Below are 21,899 nucleotides of genomic sequence, written 5' to 3' on the forward strand. Positions count from 1 at the left end.
ATTTTTGTGTGTGTGTGTGTGTGTGTGTGTGTGTGTGTGTGTGTGTATATATACTTTTTAAAATTATTTATAAATTCTAAACATTGCTATATGACTTAAAGCTAATTAGAAATATTACAAAAATCTAAAAAAACTAATAAAAATTACAAAAGTACAAGAAATTACTAAAAATGAAAATGATACAAAATATAAAAATTATAAAAGTATAAATATTTTTTCAAAAACAGATAATAAAACCGTTTCAAATGTATGACAGTCCCAGCTAAAAAGACATTTTCTTATGTATATTTAGAGTACTTTTTTAGCTGGAACTGTCACACATTTGTTTTTTTTTTATATTTAAATATTAAATATCTTGTTATATTTTCAGTTTCATTTTAATCTTTTTTTTTTTTTTTTACTTTTGTTATTCTTTTTTTTTTTTTTATTTTTAGTCATTTTTGTACTTAACCAATTTATTTCTGTTAGTTGCCAAGGCAGCATTTATAAGTTTTGTTTAGGTTTTTTAAGTTTAAGTGTTTCATCTAATATTTATATTTTATTTGAGCATTATTTCAATTATAAAATTGTTTTAATAGTTTTAGTAAACAGTAAGAACACTGATTCTGACAACACTGATTTTCGTATTTTATATTATTATTTTTTTTAATTTGTTTCAATCTGCCATATCATCATTAAATACTTTTATTATACTGTAGTACTATTACTGCTGTACTATTTTTAGTGTTTTTTTTGGGGGGGTGGTGAGCAGAAGAGACTTATTTAAAAATATTAAAAAATCGTAATTATTCCAAACTTTTGAACCATAGTGTAAATATTGCAGTTAATAATAGTTCTATATGTTAATATCGATGTTTGTTTTCGAGCAGGGAGGCGGTCAACAGCGGCTGGTCAGCCAATCAGGGGGATTCGGCCAGCTCGAGTGACGAGGCGTCCTCAGCCAATGGGGACAGTCTGTTCTCCATGTTCTCCGGGCCTGACCTGGTGGCAGCTGTTAAACAAAGACGGTAGGAGTTTAATTTTGTTTATCAGACACTTCTATCCAAAACATTTTGTCAGGACGGTGTGTTTGAGATGAGTGTGTCCCTCATGTTGAGTGTGTTTTTAGGAAACACAGCTGTGGCGAACAGGAAGTGTGCACTCTGCCCTCTCCTCCTCTCCACCACACCAGTGACGACAGTAACCAGGTACTAATGACTCAATAAACACCCACACATATATATTCCATCATAATAAGAGGTGGAGTTTAACAGTGGGTGTTTTCTCATATGGAGCTGTTATTGTTTTTTTTTTTTAAAACAATTTTTCTGTATAGAGATCATATGTAAATGTGATGTGGTGTTTAAAATGCTGTCAAATTAACTTGAGACAACAGTTGTGCATCTTAAGGAAAAAGTTCTGTATTGAGTTCTGCGTTAAAGTTTGGATCTAAGAACTTGAAGAGTTTTTCCAACTCTGGCTACATGAGTTGATTGTCTTTCTGCAAAAATAAAATGAACAACCTTGTGTTCATAGTTGGCGCCCCATGCATTTCAAATTGGTAATAATGCACTGTATTTGTAACTTAGCCCATTAAACACAATTTTTGATTATTAATTAAACAATTTTCTGATGTCGCATTAAATTCAATGTTAGATGCCAGGAAATGACATCACAGAGAGGACTCTGATCTCTGATCTTAAATTGTCCGATCATTTGATTCTGATTATTTATTATGAAAGTTATTTCAGGTGTTGTTAAATGTAAAAACCCCAAGAAAACTTCATGATAGTCATGATTTAAAAAAATTTATATTTAATTTACATTTTTGAAAATTAAAAAAAATAATTTTAAATGTTAAACTCATCTTTATTTTTATTTTACATAGTTCATTTTTTTATTGCGACAATGTCTGTGCAAAAGAAGGTACAGTTAAACTCTTTAAGAAAGAAAAAAATGTACCTCACATCTTGGGAAAATGTTTTACTTAAGCTTATATTACGTTAACTTATAGCGTAATGGTATAATGTGTAGCATAATACAAATATAATATTAATACTGTCAATATTTGTTCAATATAAATATATTGTATGACATTTGACACATCTTTTGACATTTTTTTTATTAGTCACTTATTTTTAAATTATTTTTAAAAGATTTGAATAACATCAGACCACCATGAATACACAGATTACATGTCTCAGAAACTAAAAACTTGTTTTTAGAATCTTTGAAACTCAAGTGGAAACTTTTTAAATACGTTAAACTGTTTTCACCATCTTGAGCATCAGCATTTGTCATTGTAGAACTGTAGAGCATGGTGCTAACAATGCCAAGGTCATGGGTTCAATTCCCATATGTTCGATTCCTTGGACACAAGGTCATGGGTTTGATTCCCAGGATGTAATGTAATGGGTTCGATTCCCAATATGTAAGGTCATGGGTTTGATTCCCATATGTTCGATTCCTAGGACACAAGGTCATTGGTTTGATTCCCATGACGAAAGGTCATGGGTTCGATTCCCAGGACGAAATGTCTTGGGTTTGATTCCCAGGTCATAGGTTCGATTCCCAGGATGTAAGGTAATGGGTTCGATTCCCAATAAGCAAGGTCAAGGGATTGATTCCTAGGTCATGGGTTTGAGCCCCATATGTTCGATTCCTATGACACAAGGTCATTGGTTTGATTCCCAGGATGTAATGTAATGGGTTCGATTCCCAATATGTAAGGTCATGGGTTTGATTCCCATATGTTCGATTCCTAGGACACAAGGTTATTGGTTTGATTCCCATGATGAAAGGTCATGGGTTCGATTCCCAGGATGTAAGGTAATGGGTTCGATTCCCAATATGCAAGGTCAAGGGATTGATTCTCAGATCATGGGTTCGATTCTCAGGACTTTCGAAAGGTCATGGGTTCGATTCCCAGGATGTAAGGTAATGGGTTCGATTCCCAATATGCAAGTTCAAGGGATTGATTCTCAGATCATGGGTTCGATTCTCAGGACTTTCATTGCATTCAAGGATGTACCGCTTTGGATAAAATGCATAAATGTAAATATGTCTTGTGTTCTTTGTGTTACAGGACAGCAAAACTAAAACCTGGCCTCCTAAAGCCCCCTGGCAGCACTCCTCACACACCAACACCATGCCCAATCCCAGCTCTTCCCTCTACCAGATGACCATCCCCTCCAGCCAATGGGGCGACTCCATGCAAATGCTGCAGTCTCCGGTGTGGTCGACAGCCAATGACTGCCCTCCATCTTCCGGGATGTCCTCCGGCTTCCCGTTCACACAACAACAGCAGCAGCAGCAGCAGGTTTCCCAGCACAAGATCCTGAGCAAAGGCTTCAAAACCTTCCCGCTCAAACCCGAGCATCGACCCTCGTACCTGCACCAGTACTGAGCTGGACCTGTGCTGGGAGAGGTCGCAGACCCTTTTCGTGTATTTTGAGTAACGCTCAGGATGTGAACCCAGATCAGCTTTTAAAGGCTTTGAGTAGGACGCCACTGAGAAACTTTATAAAGGGGTTTCGGTTGTGTCGGGGAAGCGGAAGGATGTTATTTAATTATCCAAACACGGCGTCGTAGAAACCTTGATCTTGTGGTGTGCTGTGAACCTGATCTAGACTCCAAACTTGTAAACTAGAAGTGTTTTATAGGGAAATTTGCATTTAACATAGTGGTCAAAAACATTTTTGTACACCGATGCGTGTCAAACATCCCCGAACAGAACGTTACTGCCTTCCACGCTGTCCAAACGATGCATGATTCATGTTAACAGCAGCTAGTCGGACCATTTCACTGGCGGCCGCATCGGCACGACTGATGCCTTCAGTCTCGTGGCGGCGTTCGGCTTCGAGTTTACACGACTTTTTCGATATGCATGGCCACCGTGCTCACTCACAGCGCACTATCGCAGCCGCATTACGAAGATCCGGACGTCCTGGTCTGCTAACCGGACGTCCCACATAACGATACTGTTTAAATAGCTGTAACTGCCAAATGTCACATGGGACGACCCAGACTGCAGCTCTCAGCTACTGTTCCATAGCTTGTAAATGACTCGAAAAAAGAAACGAAAAAGAACTATAAATAATTTACTTTTTACGAAGAGGCTTTGAGCAGGCTCGGCAGAAATATAGTAATCATAGCAGAGGTGTAATTTGAAAGAAATACACTACTTTTTCAACATCTGAGAGATAAAAAAAAGATTAAAAATACAAATAAAAAAGGATGTTAGTAGTAACTTTGTGCCATGTTGTTTTGAATAGCACTTGCAGATATTTTCTCTAACCAAAGTATTGTTTAGAGGGGGGAAATGGTGCTTTAAAAAAAAAAATGCCGTTTGGGAGCCGTAGTAGTAGTTCTATCTAGAAAGAAGAGAAACAACTTTTTAGCAAAAACAAACCCTTCTGTACGGTCAAACGCGTTCATTTTCCCATTGGCTTTCTTCAGAACGACACTAACACTTCCCATAAAAATAACATGTATTCCTTTCAAATACGATATATTTCTTGTACAAATATTGACAGTATTAATCTTATTTTTGTATTTTCTTACACATTATACCATTACTCTATAAGTTAGCGTAATATAGGCTTATTATTAAGTAAAACATTATTTTCCCAAGATGTGAAACACATTTCTTTTCTTTCCTACAGAGTTTAACTATACCTTCTTTCTACAGAGGTTACCAAATACGCCATTATAAACACTAATAAATGGTTCTGGTCGGATTGGGGTGTTTTTTTTTTTGTGGTTATTTTGAGGCCAGATTCCCGTTGGTTTCTGTGGTTTCGGGCCGCATCTGAAAAGCCCAGAATGTTAATTTCGTGACGTTTGCCGATGCCAATGTTGCCTGTATTTATGAGATGACCATGTTTTCTGAAAACTAACATACTTACCATGTTTACAGAGAATCGTTTGCTGTATATAAATATATCTTTTTATAGTTCTGTGCTTTGCACAATCAAAATATAGGTTCGTTGCTTCGTCCATGTTTTTCTCCCACCTGTTTCGGCATTTTTTTTTATTTATTTTTTTTTCAGATTAAACATTTTCGATGACCTTGGACTGTAATGCTCAACATTTCTCAGCTGTGTCAAAATGGTTTACTAGTAGCTTCAAAAAATAAAAGGAGTTTAAAAAAATTAAATAGAAAGAAATGACGTTGCCCTGACTTAAGACATGAGGGGGCGACTGCTTGGCTTATGTTGCTTATTGTTCTCTAGAGCTGGCAACTGATTATTTCCAAGTGTACCAGCAATGCAAAAAATAAACATATAACATAACATCTGCTTTCATTTCGTCTTTGAATCCTTTTGCATATTTAGTATTCACATTTTCTCATTCTCATGACTGTAATGTGTTTGGGTTAACAAAAACATGGTGTGTAAATACTTTATAACAACATATATGTAGATACATATATCTGTTTCTGCAGAATGGATTTAAACATGGCTAAATGTTAAATGGAGCTGAAAATATGCTTTTGTGAGTGAAAGCATCATCAAATTCAGACTAAATAATTAGTGATGAAAATGGAGATGGTCTGTGGACTTCTGCTGCGTATGTAAAAGTGCAAGTGTTTATTGTTGTTTATACATTTACTATACAAAGCATTGAAGTAAAAACATTATGAATAATTTCAATCAAATATTATATATGAAATATATAATTGTAAAATAATAACTATACAGTTGTAATTACATATATATATATATATATATGGAGGAATTTTTTTGTAATTATGTTTGGTGCAACTCTTTAGTTTTGTGTTTCCATTTTGTTTCAATTTACAATAACAAAATTCTCAACACTACCTAGATTTGAAGTCTTTATTGTTGAAATTGCCCATACTGTGAAACCTCTTAAACTAATAAATAATAAGTTTATGATTTTATCTTTCATACTGCTTGAGGTTTCCCTTGTTTGTTAGTATATTTCCCCCTTTAATTTTCCTTTTAATACATTTTTGCAATAAATCTAACTTCTTATATATCTGCACAACTTATACTGAGTTTGAGTGTTTTCTCACTTAAAAATAATGATTATATACTAAATGTTGAGTTTGTGATTTTACTCTTTAAATAATGGTTATATTCCATGTATACATAAACTATTCGCGTTTTTATTGTTTCAATCGATTCGTGGAACTTTCGCGTTCACACAGCAGCGGATAGAAGTGGCGCGAATTCAATTTTCAAATCTCAACGGACAGCGGCTTCACCCCCGGTGAACTGACGGGAGCGGCTCCGATGAAAGACGGTGACCGGGGATCTAAACCCTTCAGAAGACGTTCAGCTCGATACCTGCGTCTCTGTAAGTTACCGAAAACACGCGACACACCGCGCTGAGTTACGGAACTAACGTTAGTCGTCCGTTGCGCTTCCGCGAGTCCCGAAAACGTGAGGCAGAGATCGGTTATAGAATACGGCTATTTCTCTCGTAAATAACCGAACTGTGTGTGCGTCCGTGACCGTATCAAGCAGTGAAACGTCCACTCACTCTTTGCATTGTCTCCTGGTTAATTTGCTCTTTTCCGCGCTGCCGTTTGGGAACAAAAAAAGACTCAGAACTCAAAGCACCGACGCGCCTCACTTGTGTAGCGTTATAAGATGAGAAACCGCTTCAGAAATCCCGAACCCCGAAGAACAAATCGATGAATTCCAGCATTTTATTGCGTGATCAACTGTCTCCGTCAGCTCGACGCGTTTCTTCTGCTGGTCGGAGGTTTTACTGACTAGTAGTGTTGGCAGTGTTGCCAACTAATTTTCAGGGGAAGTTGCTAAAGGAAGGTCGATTTGTTGCTGAAAGTTGCTAAATGACGTTGTGATGTCACTGCGCGATGACGTCATTACGTAATCACGACGCAAAATTGTCACTACATCAAATCTCAGCAAAAATATATTTTATGTTAATTTAGATTTGCTCGTAAAATAATATAAATGCATAATATAATGTTAAAATATAAATAACTTTTTATATACAACACTGAACACTTTTGAACGATTACAAGTTTTTTTATTAGCTAGTGAACTAGTAAAACACATTCTGAACAATTATATTTTTAAGCAGTGTATTAGTAGTCAGTATGCTACGCTCTAAGAAAATAAATCACAGGTTTTTACCTGCATTACGCATTGTATTTTGTGTTTACAGGGTTACAACGGATAATGGATAATTGATAATGGATAACGGATAATGTCCTGGAAAATTATTAGTACCTTTGCCATTTTTCTAGATATTTTTCTTACAGTGTACTAACTGATCAACAATCACATGTACAAGCTACTAACAAGGTGTATCATAAATGAACAATTATTAAATTATTATTGTTATTATCAAATTGAACAACTGCAAATAGCAATAACTTAATTCATGTGATGTATGTACTTCTAGGCATCTTTGGTTTCCTCTTTTTGTGAAATTTAGATGGAAAATGTGTGCCTTTTTATTGTTTGAGTCACTTATCAAAAGTAAAGTAGCCAAATAAAATTGAAAAGTAGCTAAATTTGTTGCTAGGTGCTTTTGGAAGAAAAAGTTGCTAGGGTAGTCTGAAAAGTTGCTAAATTTAGCAACAACATTGCTAAGTTGGCAACACTGAGTGTTGGGTCGTTCTTGAACGATTCGTTCATTTTGAACGAATCTTTAATGTGACTCGGGAAGAACGAGTCGTCTCGGGGAGTGATTCGTTCAGTCACGCATGCGCAACATCCTATAGGTTCTGTACTGGAATTAGTCAAGTAGTTCACCTGTTTCGAGTCTTCGGGTTTGAGTCGTTCATTCATCACGTGACAGCCCCATAAGCCCAAACCCGAAGACTTGTCAGATAAGAGCTGAGGTGAGCTAATCATAGACTGAAGACCCAGGTAAACAATGAATTCATCTTTTCTGTTTCTTATAGCAGTTTTGTATTGTTTGTAGTGTGATCAACGTTTGCGTAAGTAGTAGACGTATTAGGGAAGTAACACGTAACATTTTAACTATATTTTGCTAAAATGAACGAAATGACTCGAAAAAAGATTCGTTCGAGTCGTTAAAATGATCCGAACTTCCCATCACTATTACTGACGCGTTTCATTACTGACGCCTGCCGGTCACTTCAGCACTGACGCCTTTTCTCTTCTTAAAAAAATCAATATCCAATACATAATGCCGATATGAAATGTAAAACAAGCTCACAACTGTACATAATATAAGTTATGTATTACACAGAGCTGTGTTTCTCAACCAGTAAACCACAGTTTAGAACTTTGCAAAAATATTACAAATATTTAAAAGAACAGAATAAAATGTTAAGATCCAGACATGTACTGTAAACTGACATTATATTTCTTAATCTGACCCCTCAGTATCTGTTTTTGAAACAGGATATTTAATTTAAATATTCAAATTGTTGTATTAAAATAGTCTAAGATAATTACAATGCTAAAATATCAGAATATGATGTTGATTTACATTATTATTTTATATGTACACTCTCAGAAATAAAGGTAGAGCAGCTGTCACTGGGGTGGTACCTTTTCAAAAGGTACTTATTTGAACCTAAAGGGTCCATTTTGGTACCTTAAAGGTACATATTGGTACTTAAAGTGTACACAAAACCTAATAGTTACAAAAGTGTACCTTTTGAAAAGGCACCGCCCCAGTGACAGCTGTTGTACCTTTATTTCTGAGATTTATTTAAATTAAATATTAAAAACATCTAAATTAATTTATATTCAAATAATCTAACCAAAAAAAATGCTGTTAAAATGTGGCTAAAAATGCAAAAAAAAAAAAGAGAGCTTCTAAAAGATTAATAGCCTTCAATATTTTCAACAAGTATCTGACATATTCTTTAATCTGGCTGCTCAGCAACTGTTTTTAAATTTCTAGAATCACGAAATTCATTGTCGTTAATCGCTTTAATATAGTGACATTCATAGTTTTTCTTTAATAATTAAAAAAAAAACAGCTATAACATAACTGCAGTGATATTTTAGCCTACACTGTCATGTTTTTAGTATAGAACGAATAACATTTTAGTTTTCACGTTGCATGACTTTTCTCATTTTATTTTCAGAATCAAGAATTTATTTTCTTAATATGCTTTTAATATCCCCAATAGTATTAAAAAATCCTATTTAAAACACAACACTTTATACTGCACTGGATAACATGAACAACAATTCTACAGCATCATTAATGTTACTTTCAACATTTAGTAATACATTTTTAAAGTCAAAAGTTGTGTTAAAAATGTAATGCACTGTGAACTTTTTTTATGCTACGAGAACGTTATAAGATGACCAATAAATTAAATATTCTTAATTCTGAAAGTAAAAAGTTGCTATGCTTTCATAACCCTGTAACACTCAAAAATAACTAAAAAAAAAAATATATATATACATGTGTGTGTATATATATATATATAAATAATAGCTGTACAAAATATATTACTCTTTGTTTGTTCATGTTAGATAATGGATTAACTGTTAATAAAAGAGACCTTATTGTAAAGTGTTACCCATTGATTTTTTTTTTTTGAAAACTAGGATCATTGGCACATGCTAATTGTTCTTGTTTGCATACGTTTATTGATAAAAAACAAGTATGCACACACACAGGATACTGAACAACTATTTATTTCTCTTGTTGAATAAAAACCGGTTTGCCCCGTTTGAAGCCCCCTAAGAGCATACAATGTACAACTGCTCCAATTCAGAAAAACTAAACAAAAACAAACTTGCCAATCAAATTCCTCCAGAGCTCTGACCCAAAAAATCACATCAACCCTGTAATACACCACACATTCTGCACGTCTGTCCAGTTTAACATCTCACACAAGGTCCGCTTCGACTTCATCGTGGCATCAGGCTTGAGGACTCATTTTCACATCTCACTCCAGTCCAAATTCAGCTGCTCAGCACCGATATCTGCCACTCACTCAGAGGTTTCCCATCATGCCCTGGTCTGAGTGATAGCTCAGACTGTGTTTCACTAGCTGCCTGCGTGTTGCAATTCGTAGTGCTTTTTGAAAGGAGCGGTTTAGTTAATGCAAGTAGAGTTGAAAACTAAGAAACGGACAAGACGGCGAACGCGGAGAAAAATAATGCAGAACCAGCTGAGAGAGCACTTCTCCTCCAAATGCCATCCGTAATTCAGTCTTTGGATCTTTGAAACACAAATTAAAAATATGACGCACAGCGAAAAATAATTAACTCCCATCCAACAGTGCAGGAACTAGTGCTTCAGTGACATTCAAAGGAGAGAGACGGGATCAAACTTCACTCCAGTAACAGAGCAATAGATGGCTGGTACCTGAAACAACACGTTAACATACAAGTGGATCAAACAGGAAACAGAACTATTCACAATAGAGGGGTTCATGGACACTTAATTCAGGTGAAACTCGCCTCCCGTTTAGACTGAGCCTCTAATGTGACGTCAAATGTTTTTACAGAGCTACGCGATGCATCAGTCCTTTTGAATCTATACTGAAATACTGTACATTGTGAAAAACCTCCTTGCACAATTCAACCAAGTCACTTTCTGGTATATGAGCTTTATAAAATGACATCAAATTTAGCCCGCACATCATGTGTGACTCGCTACACAGGCGTCGTTTGTCTTTAAAGTGCACATGAACACAATTTCGACATCCAATCTGGTTCTTAAAGGGTTTCAGGATCTTTCCAGAAGATCTTGGCATTAAACAGTGATGGGGCTCGTCGTTCGGGGTTTGTCAAGTTTATATCAAAAAGCCCTCTTAGTTAAATTTACATAATTGACATCAAAAGGCAAGAATAACTGGTACTCAAATATCAAAATACATTTTAAAGAGAAGAACAGCAAGGTGAAACAAACTTCCTGTTTAGAGTGGCAGAGAGAGGACTTCAAGACAAAAACAAATGTTGAATTCATCAATACATTCAATCATAAACCAGGGTGTTTTTGTGACCCGCTGAGGCTCGACCAGACTATCCGCAAAAAAAAGAGCTTTTGGGGGATGAAATAAACTAATGAACTAAAAAAATGTACTAGTACTACAAACCATGTCAAACTATTAAATGAAGCAAAAGCACCTACATTTACCAGACGGATGAGCACCAAACCAGCACAGACGTGAATCCAGCGGGCCGACTCAAACCCCGCAGCCTCTAGACTGGGTTTTGGTGCTTCAAAAGACATTAGAGAACAGATCCAAAAAAAAACAAAAACCTTGGCATAATAAAGCTATATGACTGAGGAGCGCTCACAGTATCAGCGGGGTCTGTACACCTAACTGAATATTATCAATCAAGGAACTAAAGGTTGATGCAAAAATACCAGATAATAATAGTAATCATCATCATTCCACGGAAGTTTTACGGCATTTATTACACAAATTCTCCCGTCCGAACGTATCGAATGCAGATCGAACGTTTCCAAAAAACAGCAAATGTTTTTTTTTCTTTTTCTAAAAAAGGAAGGAGAAAATAAACTCAAAGCTGCGTGTCCAGCTGAAGGCAGGCGTCGCCTGCGCTGGTGTTAAACAGAGAGAGGCAGTTCCCGTTAGTCAGGAGTCAAAACCAAAGCGTTAATCTAGACGAGATGATCGGAGATTCTTGGCTGTTGGGATGATCTGGTCTTCAGGTTGGACTACGCCGCCACTTTGTTCTCCTTCTGAAACAAACGTCAAACACACAGACACAAAAGAAAAGACTAAGGTTAGAAGGCATTTAAATCATTTTACTAATTTCATTGTCGTAGAAAGTGTTTAATTTGGGGGTAAAAAGCCCAATATTCCAATATCAGACAAATAAGACGAAATGCCAAATCTCTAAATTGGCTGATAATGATATAGTCACAACACCAGTGTTATTTTAGTATTGTTTATAATATACGATTATAGTATTCATCAATATATTCAATTAGCTTTTATCTTTATTTTCATTTTTAGCAATTTTATGAGCCTTTATATACATACTACATATATAAACATTACATTTTTAAATGTTTAAATAGCTTTAATTTTATTTCAGTAATTTTTCAACTTAAACAAAAATTAGAAATGTTGCCTTGGCAACTACCTTAAATAAACCAGTGTAAGTTATCTTGACTAATTTTATTTTAATTACCAAAAATGGGTAACATTTTATTTTAAGGATCAATTCTCACCATTAACTAGATGCTTGTTAGCATGCATATTACTAGCATATTGGCTGTTTATTAGTACATATAAATGGCTTATTCTGCATGACCATATTTTAGATCTGTTATTCTCTACCCCATACCTAAACTTAACTACCTTACTATTAATAAGCAGCAAATTAGGAGTTTGTTCAGGGAAAACTCTTAGCTAATAGTGAATGTGTTCCCTATTCTAAAGTGTTACCCAACAAAGTACAACACATTCCACATCCCTAATATTTGAGATGGACCCTTTTCACAGATTGTGACAATGCATTTCCACAGTTATTTGCATCAGAAAACTAACGTTTTTTTTTTTTTGTTTTTTTTTAAATAAGCTTCATTATATAACACTATACTTTGTATTATATTACCTTGGCTTTAAATTACAAAACTAGTTAATGCTGCTGCATGAGAGTTTCTAACGGCTCTCTTCTGACTAAAATAATCAATCTTGATTTGAAAAAGAAAAATCATAAAAACGCTATTGTGCAAAAATGATTTGTTGCAGTTTCCGTTCATCACTGAAGAAGTTCACCCGGCTATCATGATTTCTGCTTCTGAGAACTGTGAAAAGGGTCCATTACTGTGGTAAGAGAGGAAGTGCTAACCCTGTACTCAAAGTCAGAGAACTCTCGTCCTCCTCTGCCGCCTCTAAACCCGCCCCTGAATCCGCCTCCACCCCCGCGGGAGGGCATGAACGAGCCCCTGCTAACCGCACGCCCGCGACCGCCACGGAAGCCCATGCCGCCACCTCTGCCGCGGAAACCACCGCGTCCACGATTGTGACGCAGCGGAATACCGAACGTCTCGGCGTTCATCCTCCTCTCCTCTGCCCAGGTCTGCCTCCGTTCCCTGAGAATGAAAAATACATCAGAATGCAATTCAACAGTGGCTACGTTTACATGCACAATTTCTGGTTCAATCGGACTGAATTCATTCCGATTGATGAATCTGAATGTAGTGTTTACATGAACGCTAAATAAAGCGATCGGGTTGATGTGCGCGTTTATATGTCACAAGCTTCAAATCGGAATTGATTTTTTTTGACATGCGCGCACTGCACAAATATAGAGTTTCTCACTGTTTGCACATAATAACCACTCTCCTACACGGTTTCTTTATTTGTTTTTAACAGCAGAATTTATATTTATCCATTCATGGATAAGTATACATATACACCGCTGTGCCGTGCTGCTCATATTTATTCATAAATAAATCAATTTAATTCCGATCGACCTCAATCGGATCGATTAAGGTGTTTACATGAAGGCTTTTCAGTCCGATTGAGCCGTCAATCCGATTACAAACGGATTATTTGGTTGCATGTAAACGTAGCCAGTGTGTCATTCATTACTGCTGTTGTGCAAGATTCAATCTAAAAAATCCACCTTTGGCAGGATGCCTGTCTAATCTGCAACGTTTACGTGACATTCATCTTGGCGTGAGCTAGATTTGGAGTCTGATATAAAAAAACAGCTGCTTTATAAGATGCCATGGACAAATTTGCAATGAAAGGTTTCATTGTATTGTTGAGAAAATTGACTGTGTGACAAAATTAGAAGGTAGCTAATCTTTTAAAATGCAACCTGAAAACACAGTGACATTTCTGTTGCTTTGGTTATATCATTTGATCAGGTTTTCAACACTTTCTGACCAATTAATTTAAATATTTAAATTGTTTGTAATAACTGGTTATTTCAAAAAAAAAGATTAAAAGATCCCACTCACAAAGAATCATTTCCATCTTAAGAAATATTCCTGTGCGACACCATCTGAATTTCTTGAATATGATTCCGACTACCCAGAATTCACAAGCGTAGCTTCATAAACACATTAGCATGTCTAAACATTTATATATATATATATATATATATATATAAAAAGACTGCACCTTCCAAAAGCACCTCCAGATTTCTCCTTTCTAGAAAAGACAGAAGAGCGTACGCCTATTAGATGATTCATTCACCGTTACTTCTAAACTTCACCACAACAAATTACTACACTAAATGAAGAATTACTGAATCGCTCAAAAGCATTTACACCCTGTTCGAACCAAGTCAGACAAGATAGATGTTAAACGCTGATGCTTTTTCATGACTCACTGTTGGATCAGACTGTTAAAAAAAACATTTTTTACAGAAAACTGGACTAATATGCTATTTCTGTGACTTGAGCATTGTAGCAAGATCATGTGACAATTGTAGTAATTTTTTGTAGCATTACTGTATAGCATAGCCTATTGTTGAATACTGCATACTGTTTCATAACTTGCGTCACATCTGAGAACACACTGTTAATGGACATTAGGGCTGGGTTGAAGATGTTGATTACCCAATTTTGATCTGTTAGTCGATGCTGTTTTCAGCTGATGTGTGAATAAAACTGTACATTGATACTTCTGATAAGAAAACTGTCACAAAATTTAAACTGTTGTTTTGGTACTCTTACTCTAATGTGGCAATAGACATCAATAATATGACCATTCAATGTCCATAGCTCGTTAGTCAACGAGACAAAAAATAACTCTAGAGAGAAGCATTTTGCTAATTATATGTACTGTATTACATTGATTAGGTGTTTACAGCTTTTACAAACATTATAAAACACTATAAACATTATTTTAGTTACTCTCAATCAACAACAAATACTATAAATTTAACAGTGAACAGGAAAGAAAAGTGTGAGTATAAAACTAATTTTGGTATAAAAACTGCCTTATATGTACTGTACTAAATTTGCTAAATATAACTTTTTGTGTTACCAAATGAGAGGGGTCTTCTCCTTAAGAAAAATTCACATGTATCTGAAATATTTCCAAATGAATCGGTATCGAATCAAGAGTTTTGTGAATTGGAATTGAATCAAACCGTGAAGTCTGTGCCAATACCCAGCCCTAATGAACATACTAAAAATGTTCGCGCAGGAGCCGAGATCTCACCTGGAGTCGTCACAGGAGATGTTGTCGAAGAAGGACTTGGATTTGTCGTAGTAACAGTTGGGTCCCAGTGGATCCTCCTCATCAGCGTTGCTTTCACTGTTCTGGGTCTCCACACCTAAATCGGTCTTCTCCTCCCCGTTCAGAGTCTTCTCTGATTTCTCACTCTTCTCATCTGCAGCGCAGAGTGATATTATAATACTGACATTCAAAATTAAACCTAATAATGAATACTGCACTCTTGGTTTGTGTTGATGTAACATATGGCGCTTTTCCACTGCGTGGTACGACTTGGCTCGGTACGGCTCAGTACGGTACGGCACGGCTCGGTTTGCGTTTCCACTGCAGTTTAGTATCGCTTTAGAGTGGGCGGGATTATTCACATGTCATTATAGTTGCGCCGCCTCTGCTGCCGCGACTCCTAAAAAACTTTTTCATTCCGCGTCGCTCCATCAAGCTCTCACTGGATCCGCTCCTCTGCTATCAACAAGAGCAACGTCTGTACTTCCTCAACAGGGGGAACAGCCACTTTTTGGTTGTTAAAAAAAGGTGCGCTCGTTCAAAACAGTTGCATTCGATCCTTCGCTGGCTGTGCTGATTTAAATCTAGCGGTTCTTTTGTGTTTGTGTCGCAAGTTCAGTGACGCAGGTAGTGACGATTCTCTCCGGCCAATCCGTGATCAGCAGAGTTTACACGTCACGTTTTGGTAACGGTACGGTTCGCTTGGAACCCCAACCGAAGTGGTACTAAAAAAAGTACCAGGTACTGTACCCAGTGGAAAACCCCCCAAAAGTGAACCGTACCGAGCCGTACCGTGCCGTACCATGCAGTGGAAAAGCGCCAATAGTAATACAGTTTTCCCACACAGCACCTTTAATCTTGAGTTTGTTTTGGAACTCGCGGTCAATCTCTTCCTTATTGAACTGTGCGTTGGCACTCTCAAAGTCAAAGTCTTTCTCAAATTTCATTGGCCCATCTCTACGCCCGTTAAACCTGCCCCGCCCACGCTGACCGCCGCCTCCACCACCACCACTGCCCCGCCCCTTTCTCACTGGAGGAGCGCCACCTGGAGAGAGAAATAACCATTATCACAAATGAAGCTTATGGTCCTGATCATGATCATGTTTATGCAAATGCAGGACATGAGTTTTAAAGAGCAGGTCATATGGTATTTTAAAGTGTCCTAATATTGTGTTGGAGTCCCCTACAACAGGTTTAAATGCATCAAAGGTCAGAAAACATTGTAATTTTCTCAGAATATACATTTAATATTAGAGTCATTTGCCAATGATTTCGAAACGATTCGTTCCAAGCAAGTTCGGAGCAAACCCCTCCCTTCCATAAGCCTACTCTGCTCTGATTGGTCAGCTGGCCAAGCCTGTTGTGATTGGCACAGAGAGAAGTCCTTGAGCAAGTTAGCGAGCGCTACCATTGACAAAGCACCTTTGCATAAAACAATAATATAGTGCTCCAATCCGTTCTTATAACAATGACATAAAATACAAAAACACTTACGCAAGCGAATCGTGCCCACAGCTAAAGTTTAGCTGCTAAACTGTGAACACTTAAAACAATAATGGTGGAAATGTTAGCCGAGTGCTAACGTGACTAACTGATGAAAATACAGTTTGTAAACCAAAATATGTCTACTGTAATGTTTGAAGGACGACAGACAAAAGACGCTGTCTTAACTTTTAATCAGAACGCAGAACAGCTGTATCACAGGCGCAGCAGCCTAACTAACTCGCTTGTCTCTCCCGCATTAACCCTATAACTGCCGGTGCAGCAAAATAAACAGCAATTTCACAATGATTATAAAGTCTGTGCACTACACTACATTCTTTATTATTAAACGAAGTAATTAGAACAACGTCAGTCTACATTAATCGACACATTCTTAGGAAATAGTGGGTTCACAGCGAATCATCAGAATTACTTCAGTAAGACAGTAATATCGTGCTTTACCTGGAAACCTAAAGCTGCACTAGGTATACATCATATATTAGCACAAAAACTTGATATTTTGAGCACACAATTGAAAATGTACACATAACGTATCAATCGTAGGACTTACAGATTGTGGTTCGGAGAGCTTGTTGGTCCAAATTAAGAAGATTAGAAGCCAACGAAGATAAAAGCCAAGATTAGAGAAGCAGTCCTTGGTAAAATGACATGCACTCACCACCAGAATGCCGTTTGTTTGGGTCTTTGTTATCAGGCCTGTTTGAGTCCGATTCTGGCCGAGGAACCCTCTGAACATCAGACGCTGTAGCTGAACAACAGATATCACAATTAATGGCTGCAGGTGAAAAACTCTTCTTCAGCTATATATGTACATTAAACTCTTAAATGTTTGTCATTTTCCAATGCCCTGATTCTCACCTTTTTGTTCCTGGTTTTCAGCAGATTTCTGGGTGCTGAGAGCGGGTCGGGCCGTTCCAGGGCTCCTCTGACCCACTGTACTGGTTGCAGCCACAGAGAGGGTGACTGGGGCCGTCTGGACCGCATGCTCCAGGGTCGAGGTCTTCCTCAAGGGCTCCAGAGATGGGCTTGAACGACCTGAACGAGAGGACACAATTCAGACTCACAAAAACAACAAGACAATGTGGACAAGAGTTAGACAATGGAAAATGTCAGTGCAGCTCTGTATCATTTAACGTGGTAAACGTGAACTGAAGGAATAGTTCATGAAAATTTGCTGAAAATGAACTCAGATGTAGATGAGTTTGTTTCTTCATGGGAACAGATTTGGTCAAATTTAGCATTACATCACTTGCTCACCAATGGATCCTCTGCAGGATGTAAGAAACAAATCCATCAAGGTCAAAGTACGAGTCCATAATCCATAATAACTAGGGATGTCCCGATCAGGTGTATCTGCCGATACAGAGTCCCGATCTGATACTTGTATTTTCCTAGTGCTTGGTGCACATTTGAAGTACATTAAAGTTATTAAAATAAATCAAATGTATACAGGGATGTGCAGAGACTTTCTCAGGGGCAGGGCATCAAATGTAAAAAAAAAAAAGGGGCATCTATCATCATCACTATTATCCAATTTAACAATTACTGTCTCTCTCTCTCTTTACATATCTTCCAATAATAAGATACACACATCTCTCTTTATATGCAAGCACTGTATAAAGACATTGGTAGATATAAACTTGTATTTTATATGTACAATAAGCAGATTAATTGCAACGTAAAGGGAAAAAAAGTTGAGATAAGGTTAGAAAGCATGAAGTTCACAAAAGCCAGAATGCCAGTCAAGTCCAAAGCAAGATGCAACCCATAGCAACGCGTTAACAACTATGTGACAGATAGTCTGATGGCAGATAAAAGTAAGTAAATAAATTACTGTAGATTCCTTACACAAATTGCACATTAAATACGCTACTAAACACTTAATCTTGAAGATTTGTGCAGATTTCTCTCCTGATTTAGAGGAGAAAGCAGTATTATGGATAGAAGACTCACATTTTAGCTGGAAGGAACGGTTTAAAGGTAAAAGTGTCTTTAACTTCAGCTTTTCACTTCTCCAGATGTTAACTGATGGACTGGAGTGGTGTGGATTATTGTGATGTTTTTATCAGCTGTTTGGACTCTCATTCTGACGGCACCCATTCACTGCAGAGCATCCATTGCTGAGCAAGTGATGCAATGCTACATTCCTTCAAATCTGATGAAGAAACAAACTCATCTACATCTTGGAGTACTTTTTCAGCAAATGTTCATTTTTCCGTGAACTATTCCTTTGAGACAACATGAAATGAGCATAATTTACCATGCATTTAACTTCTGTAATGTGCATCACAGGAGTGGGACTTTTGTCCATTCAGATTTGATGACTGCATTGTGTACAATGTGGTATGATTACTACGTAGTCAATACTATACTATTTGTCTTGCACTGCGTACATCAACACAAAATGTTTCAAAGGTAAAGTATAGTTCTTGCAATTTAATGAAAAATTTAAAAATATTTATTTAAAATAAATGTGCACTGATGAATCATGCACAAAAAGACCAGCATTTATTATTTTGATTTCATGTTGTCTTCAAAGAACACAGTTTACGAACAGACCAGAGAAGAAAACTTGAGTCATGAAACTGTGACACGGCAAAGACACATGCTGTAGTCCTGCGTAATTACGACCAAAAGACGAACACACTAAAGCCATTCTTCACACGTTAGCGTCGGTTCTCCGGTTACCTTCGGGTTTGGTAGCACTCAGCGAGCGAGACTGCGGGGGAAGAGCAGAGCTCTGGGACAGAGGGGCAGTAGTGCTCGCCTCGCTACCGAACGCAGGACCTGAGCTGCTTCCTGTGAGGGGAGGAAGTGCACATCTTTAAGTGTGGGCTTTAACACATCACACACTTGGAGAAAAAAACCCTCATATGAAGCTTACATAAGAGCCAAACACTCATGCAATCAACCCTTTTATAAGAGCTACTTGCTTAACCAATGCTCACTCAGACAATTTGCCTTTGTCAATATTTCTTTAAAGTTTAAGAAAAAATATTCTGTGCATCCTCTCCAGGTAATAATTCCTTACATTTATATAGCGCTTTTCTGGGCACGCAAAGCGCTTTACATAGAAGGGGGGAATCTCCTCAACCTCTGGTTCTTGGCACATATTATAAGTGTGCAATATAAAACACATTTATTTCAAAATAAACATTTGCAATTTGATATGCAAATAGGCACTTGTGAATATATTGTCAATCTATCCTATCATATAAAAAAAAAAAAAGGCCAGCTATCATCTTAACTGGCACTGTTTCTTATGCCATGTCATAAGGAAGTTTACAATTTAAGGACAAGGCAAGACACCACAGGTGAGAGTAAAATACAAAATAAAAATTTAAAAATAATAGAAAATTAATACAACTAATAGATCAGGGGTGGCGAACTCCGGTCCTGGAGAGCAGCAGCCCTGCAGAGTTCAGCTCCAACCCTAATGAAAACTCACTTGCCTGTAGCTTCCTAGTAACCGTTCAGACCTTGATTAGCTTGTTCAGGTTTGTTTGATTAGGGTTGAAGCAAAACTGCAGGGCTGCGGCTCTCCAGGACTGACGTTCGCCACCCCTGCAATAGATATAACCATACTTCCCCAGTTGATTAAATACAATACATTAAGACAGTTGTTTTGTACTACCCTTTCTGAAATGTTATGTTTAAATATGCATATGAGGCATAACAAAATATGCACTAAATTGCATAAATCAGCCAATGATAAAAACCTTTAGAATATCCACCTTTTTCTTGCCGTAAAAATGGGCGTGGCCATTTGTAAATTCTATGGGTCTGACTTCCGGTCTCATCCACGTCCAGCTATTTTGTACCTGTACAAAACAGTTCGTTTTGCTGCTTGATATTGAAAATTTGTGCGTCTTACCATATTATTTTAATGTACTGTCTTAATTATGAACACACTGGTTTGTAGTGCAAACAGTTTTACCGTTTACTGCACGTTGTTATTCTTCTCGTTGTTTACCTATAGCAGCTAATGAACCGGAAGTCTCGCCCATAGGCTTACTTCCACGTTGAAGAAAAAGGTGGATAGAGAGGAATAAAACTGTGAAGTCTGCTGTATGCAAGTGCTGAAAAAAATGGTTTTGAGAGAATAGCCTTTAAAGATATGAACTCTAATTGAAATCTGCAGATGCAAATACACGTAAACGTTTATTTCAAATAAAATTTGAACATTACATGGAACCAAAATTGACCTGTGCATGGTTTTGCCTGTAACGTCTTGCCTTAAAGCACTTCCGAGATTTCAATGTGATATTTGGCATAAATTCAAATAATGTTTTGTTTGTGTACTCTCTTTTAAACACCAATCTCCAATGCTGGAAGCTACAAGAGTGAGTGTGAACTCACCAGCCGTGACCGCCGCTCCGAACGGCTGGGGTACCATCGGGCTGTACGGGGCCCGACTGAAGGGGGCGTACGACTGAAAGGACGGAGCCGTGGGACCGGCTGTGGATGCCAGAGAGGACTGCACACAAACACAAGAACGGCACGGGTCAATATTCACTCCGCCGTCTACTCTGCAGATACACCTGAACGCGTGACGCTCACCTGCACGATGGCGGGATCCTGAGGAAGGTTGCAGGTGGGTTTGGGCGGCTCGCACACCGTCAGGTCTTTGATGTCACTTCCTCTGAATATGATGTACTCAAAGACATCATCTCGAGGAGGGATCGGTCTGTCCGTGGGACGATCCTCAGTGCCAAAGGACTTCACTAGAAAAGAAAACGAGAGGGGAAAATGTTAAAATCCACAAAACCTGCAACATTAGTTATTATGCTCACCAGGGCTCTAGATTAGGGCTGAAACGATTCCTCGAATACCTCGAGTAACTCGAATACAAAAAATCATCGAGGCAAATCCATTTACTGTAACTACACACTGAACACTGTGTTTCCCCACAGACCATTATTACTGACGCACAACCCGATAAACGCTGGACCACAGACTGTAAAAAAGCGCCGGACATATTTAAGATCGTAAATCAATATGGTGGCTAGTTATGATGTCCCTACGTTTGCTATGTTTTGTGAAAAATGAATTCATGTCCCTCTGTGCGGGAAATTCATCCCATGCAGCTTCCGCGTTTCCTCTGCATTACAAAGATGAATTTTGATACTGATATCATTTGTTTGGTAACAGCCCAAATGTCTTTTATTCTAATTGACTGATTAAATGTAAGAATTTGACTCAAAAGATGAAGCATACTTTTAGATAAAAAGGCTTTATAAAGGTAAAAATGCCCATAAAATGTAAAAATCAATTTAAACTTATTGGAACAGATTAATTT

The 21,899-nt window shown here is 37.4% G+C and overlaps 2 protein-coding genes across 6 annotated transcripts in view; one reads left to right on the forward strand and one right to left on the reverse strand.

Annotated features, from left to right (window-relative positions):
* The window catches only part of LOC107668468 (uncharacterized protein KIAA0355-like), a 39,893-nt gene extending 34,769 nt beyond the window's left edge, over positions 1–5,124 (forward strand). The window contains exons 9-11 of the mRNA XM_016460340.1: positions 867–1,007; positions 1,109–1,187; positions 3,065–5,124. Of these exons, the coding sequence (XP_016315826.1) occupies positions 867–1,007; positions 1,109–1,187; positions 3,065–3,385 (541 nt within the window). The 3' untranslated portion in view covers positions 3,386–5,124. The remainder of the gene's footprint in view (positions 1–866; positions 1,008–1,108; positions 1,188–3,064) is intronic.
* Positions 5,125–9,595: 4,471 nt separating this feature from the next.
* LOC107668483 (protein LSM14 homolog A-like) overlaps positions 9,596–21,899 on the reverse strand; it is a 14,065-nt gene continuing 1,761 nt past the window's right edge. Inside the window, exons 2-11 of one of the 5 annotated variants that reach the window (XM_016460359.1) lie at positions 21,161–21,324; positions 20,960–21,077; positions 19,289–19,399; positions 17,459–17,635; positions 17,259–17,342; positions 15,948–16,142; positions 15,080–15,251; positions 14,033–14,062; positions 12,750–12,993; positions 9,596–11,631 (exon numbers count right to left, since the gene is read on the reverse strand). In XM_016460359.1, the coding sequence (XP_016315845.1) occupies positions 11,608–11,631; positions 12,750–12,993; positions 14,033–14,062; positions 15,080–15,251; positions 15,948–16,142; positions 17,259–17,342; positions 17,459–17,635; positions 19,289–19,399; positions 20,960–21,077; positions 21,161–21,324 (1,319 nt within the window). In that variant the 3' untranslated portion in view covers positions 9,596–11,607. Of the gene's footprint in view, positions 11,632–12,749; positions 12,994–14,032; positions 14,063–15,079; positions 15,252–15,947; positions 16,143–17,258; positions 17,349–17,458; positions 17,636–19,288; positions 19,400–20,959; positions 21,078–21,160; positions 21,325–21,899 lie in introns of all 5 variants that reach the window. The other 4 variants (XM_016460358.1, XM_016460361.1, XM_016460360.1 and 1 more) reach the window with 4 other exon arrangements.

The sequence above is a fragment of the Sinocyclocheilus anshuiensis genome, unplaced genomic scaffold (genome assembly GCF_001515605.1).
Source record: "Sinocyclocheilus anshuiensis isolate Anshui unplaced genomic scaffold, SAMN03320099.WGS_v1.1 scaffold2085, whole genome shotgun sequence".
Taxonomy (NCBI): domain Eukaryota; kingdom Metazoa; phylum Chordata; class Actinopteri; order Cypriniformes; family Cyprinidae; genus Sinocyclocheilus; species Sinocyclocheilus anshuiensis.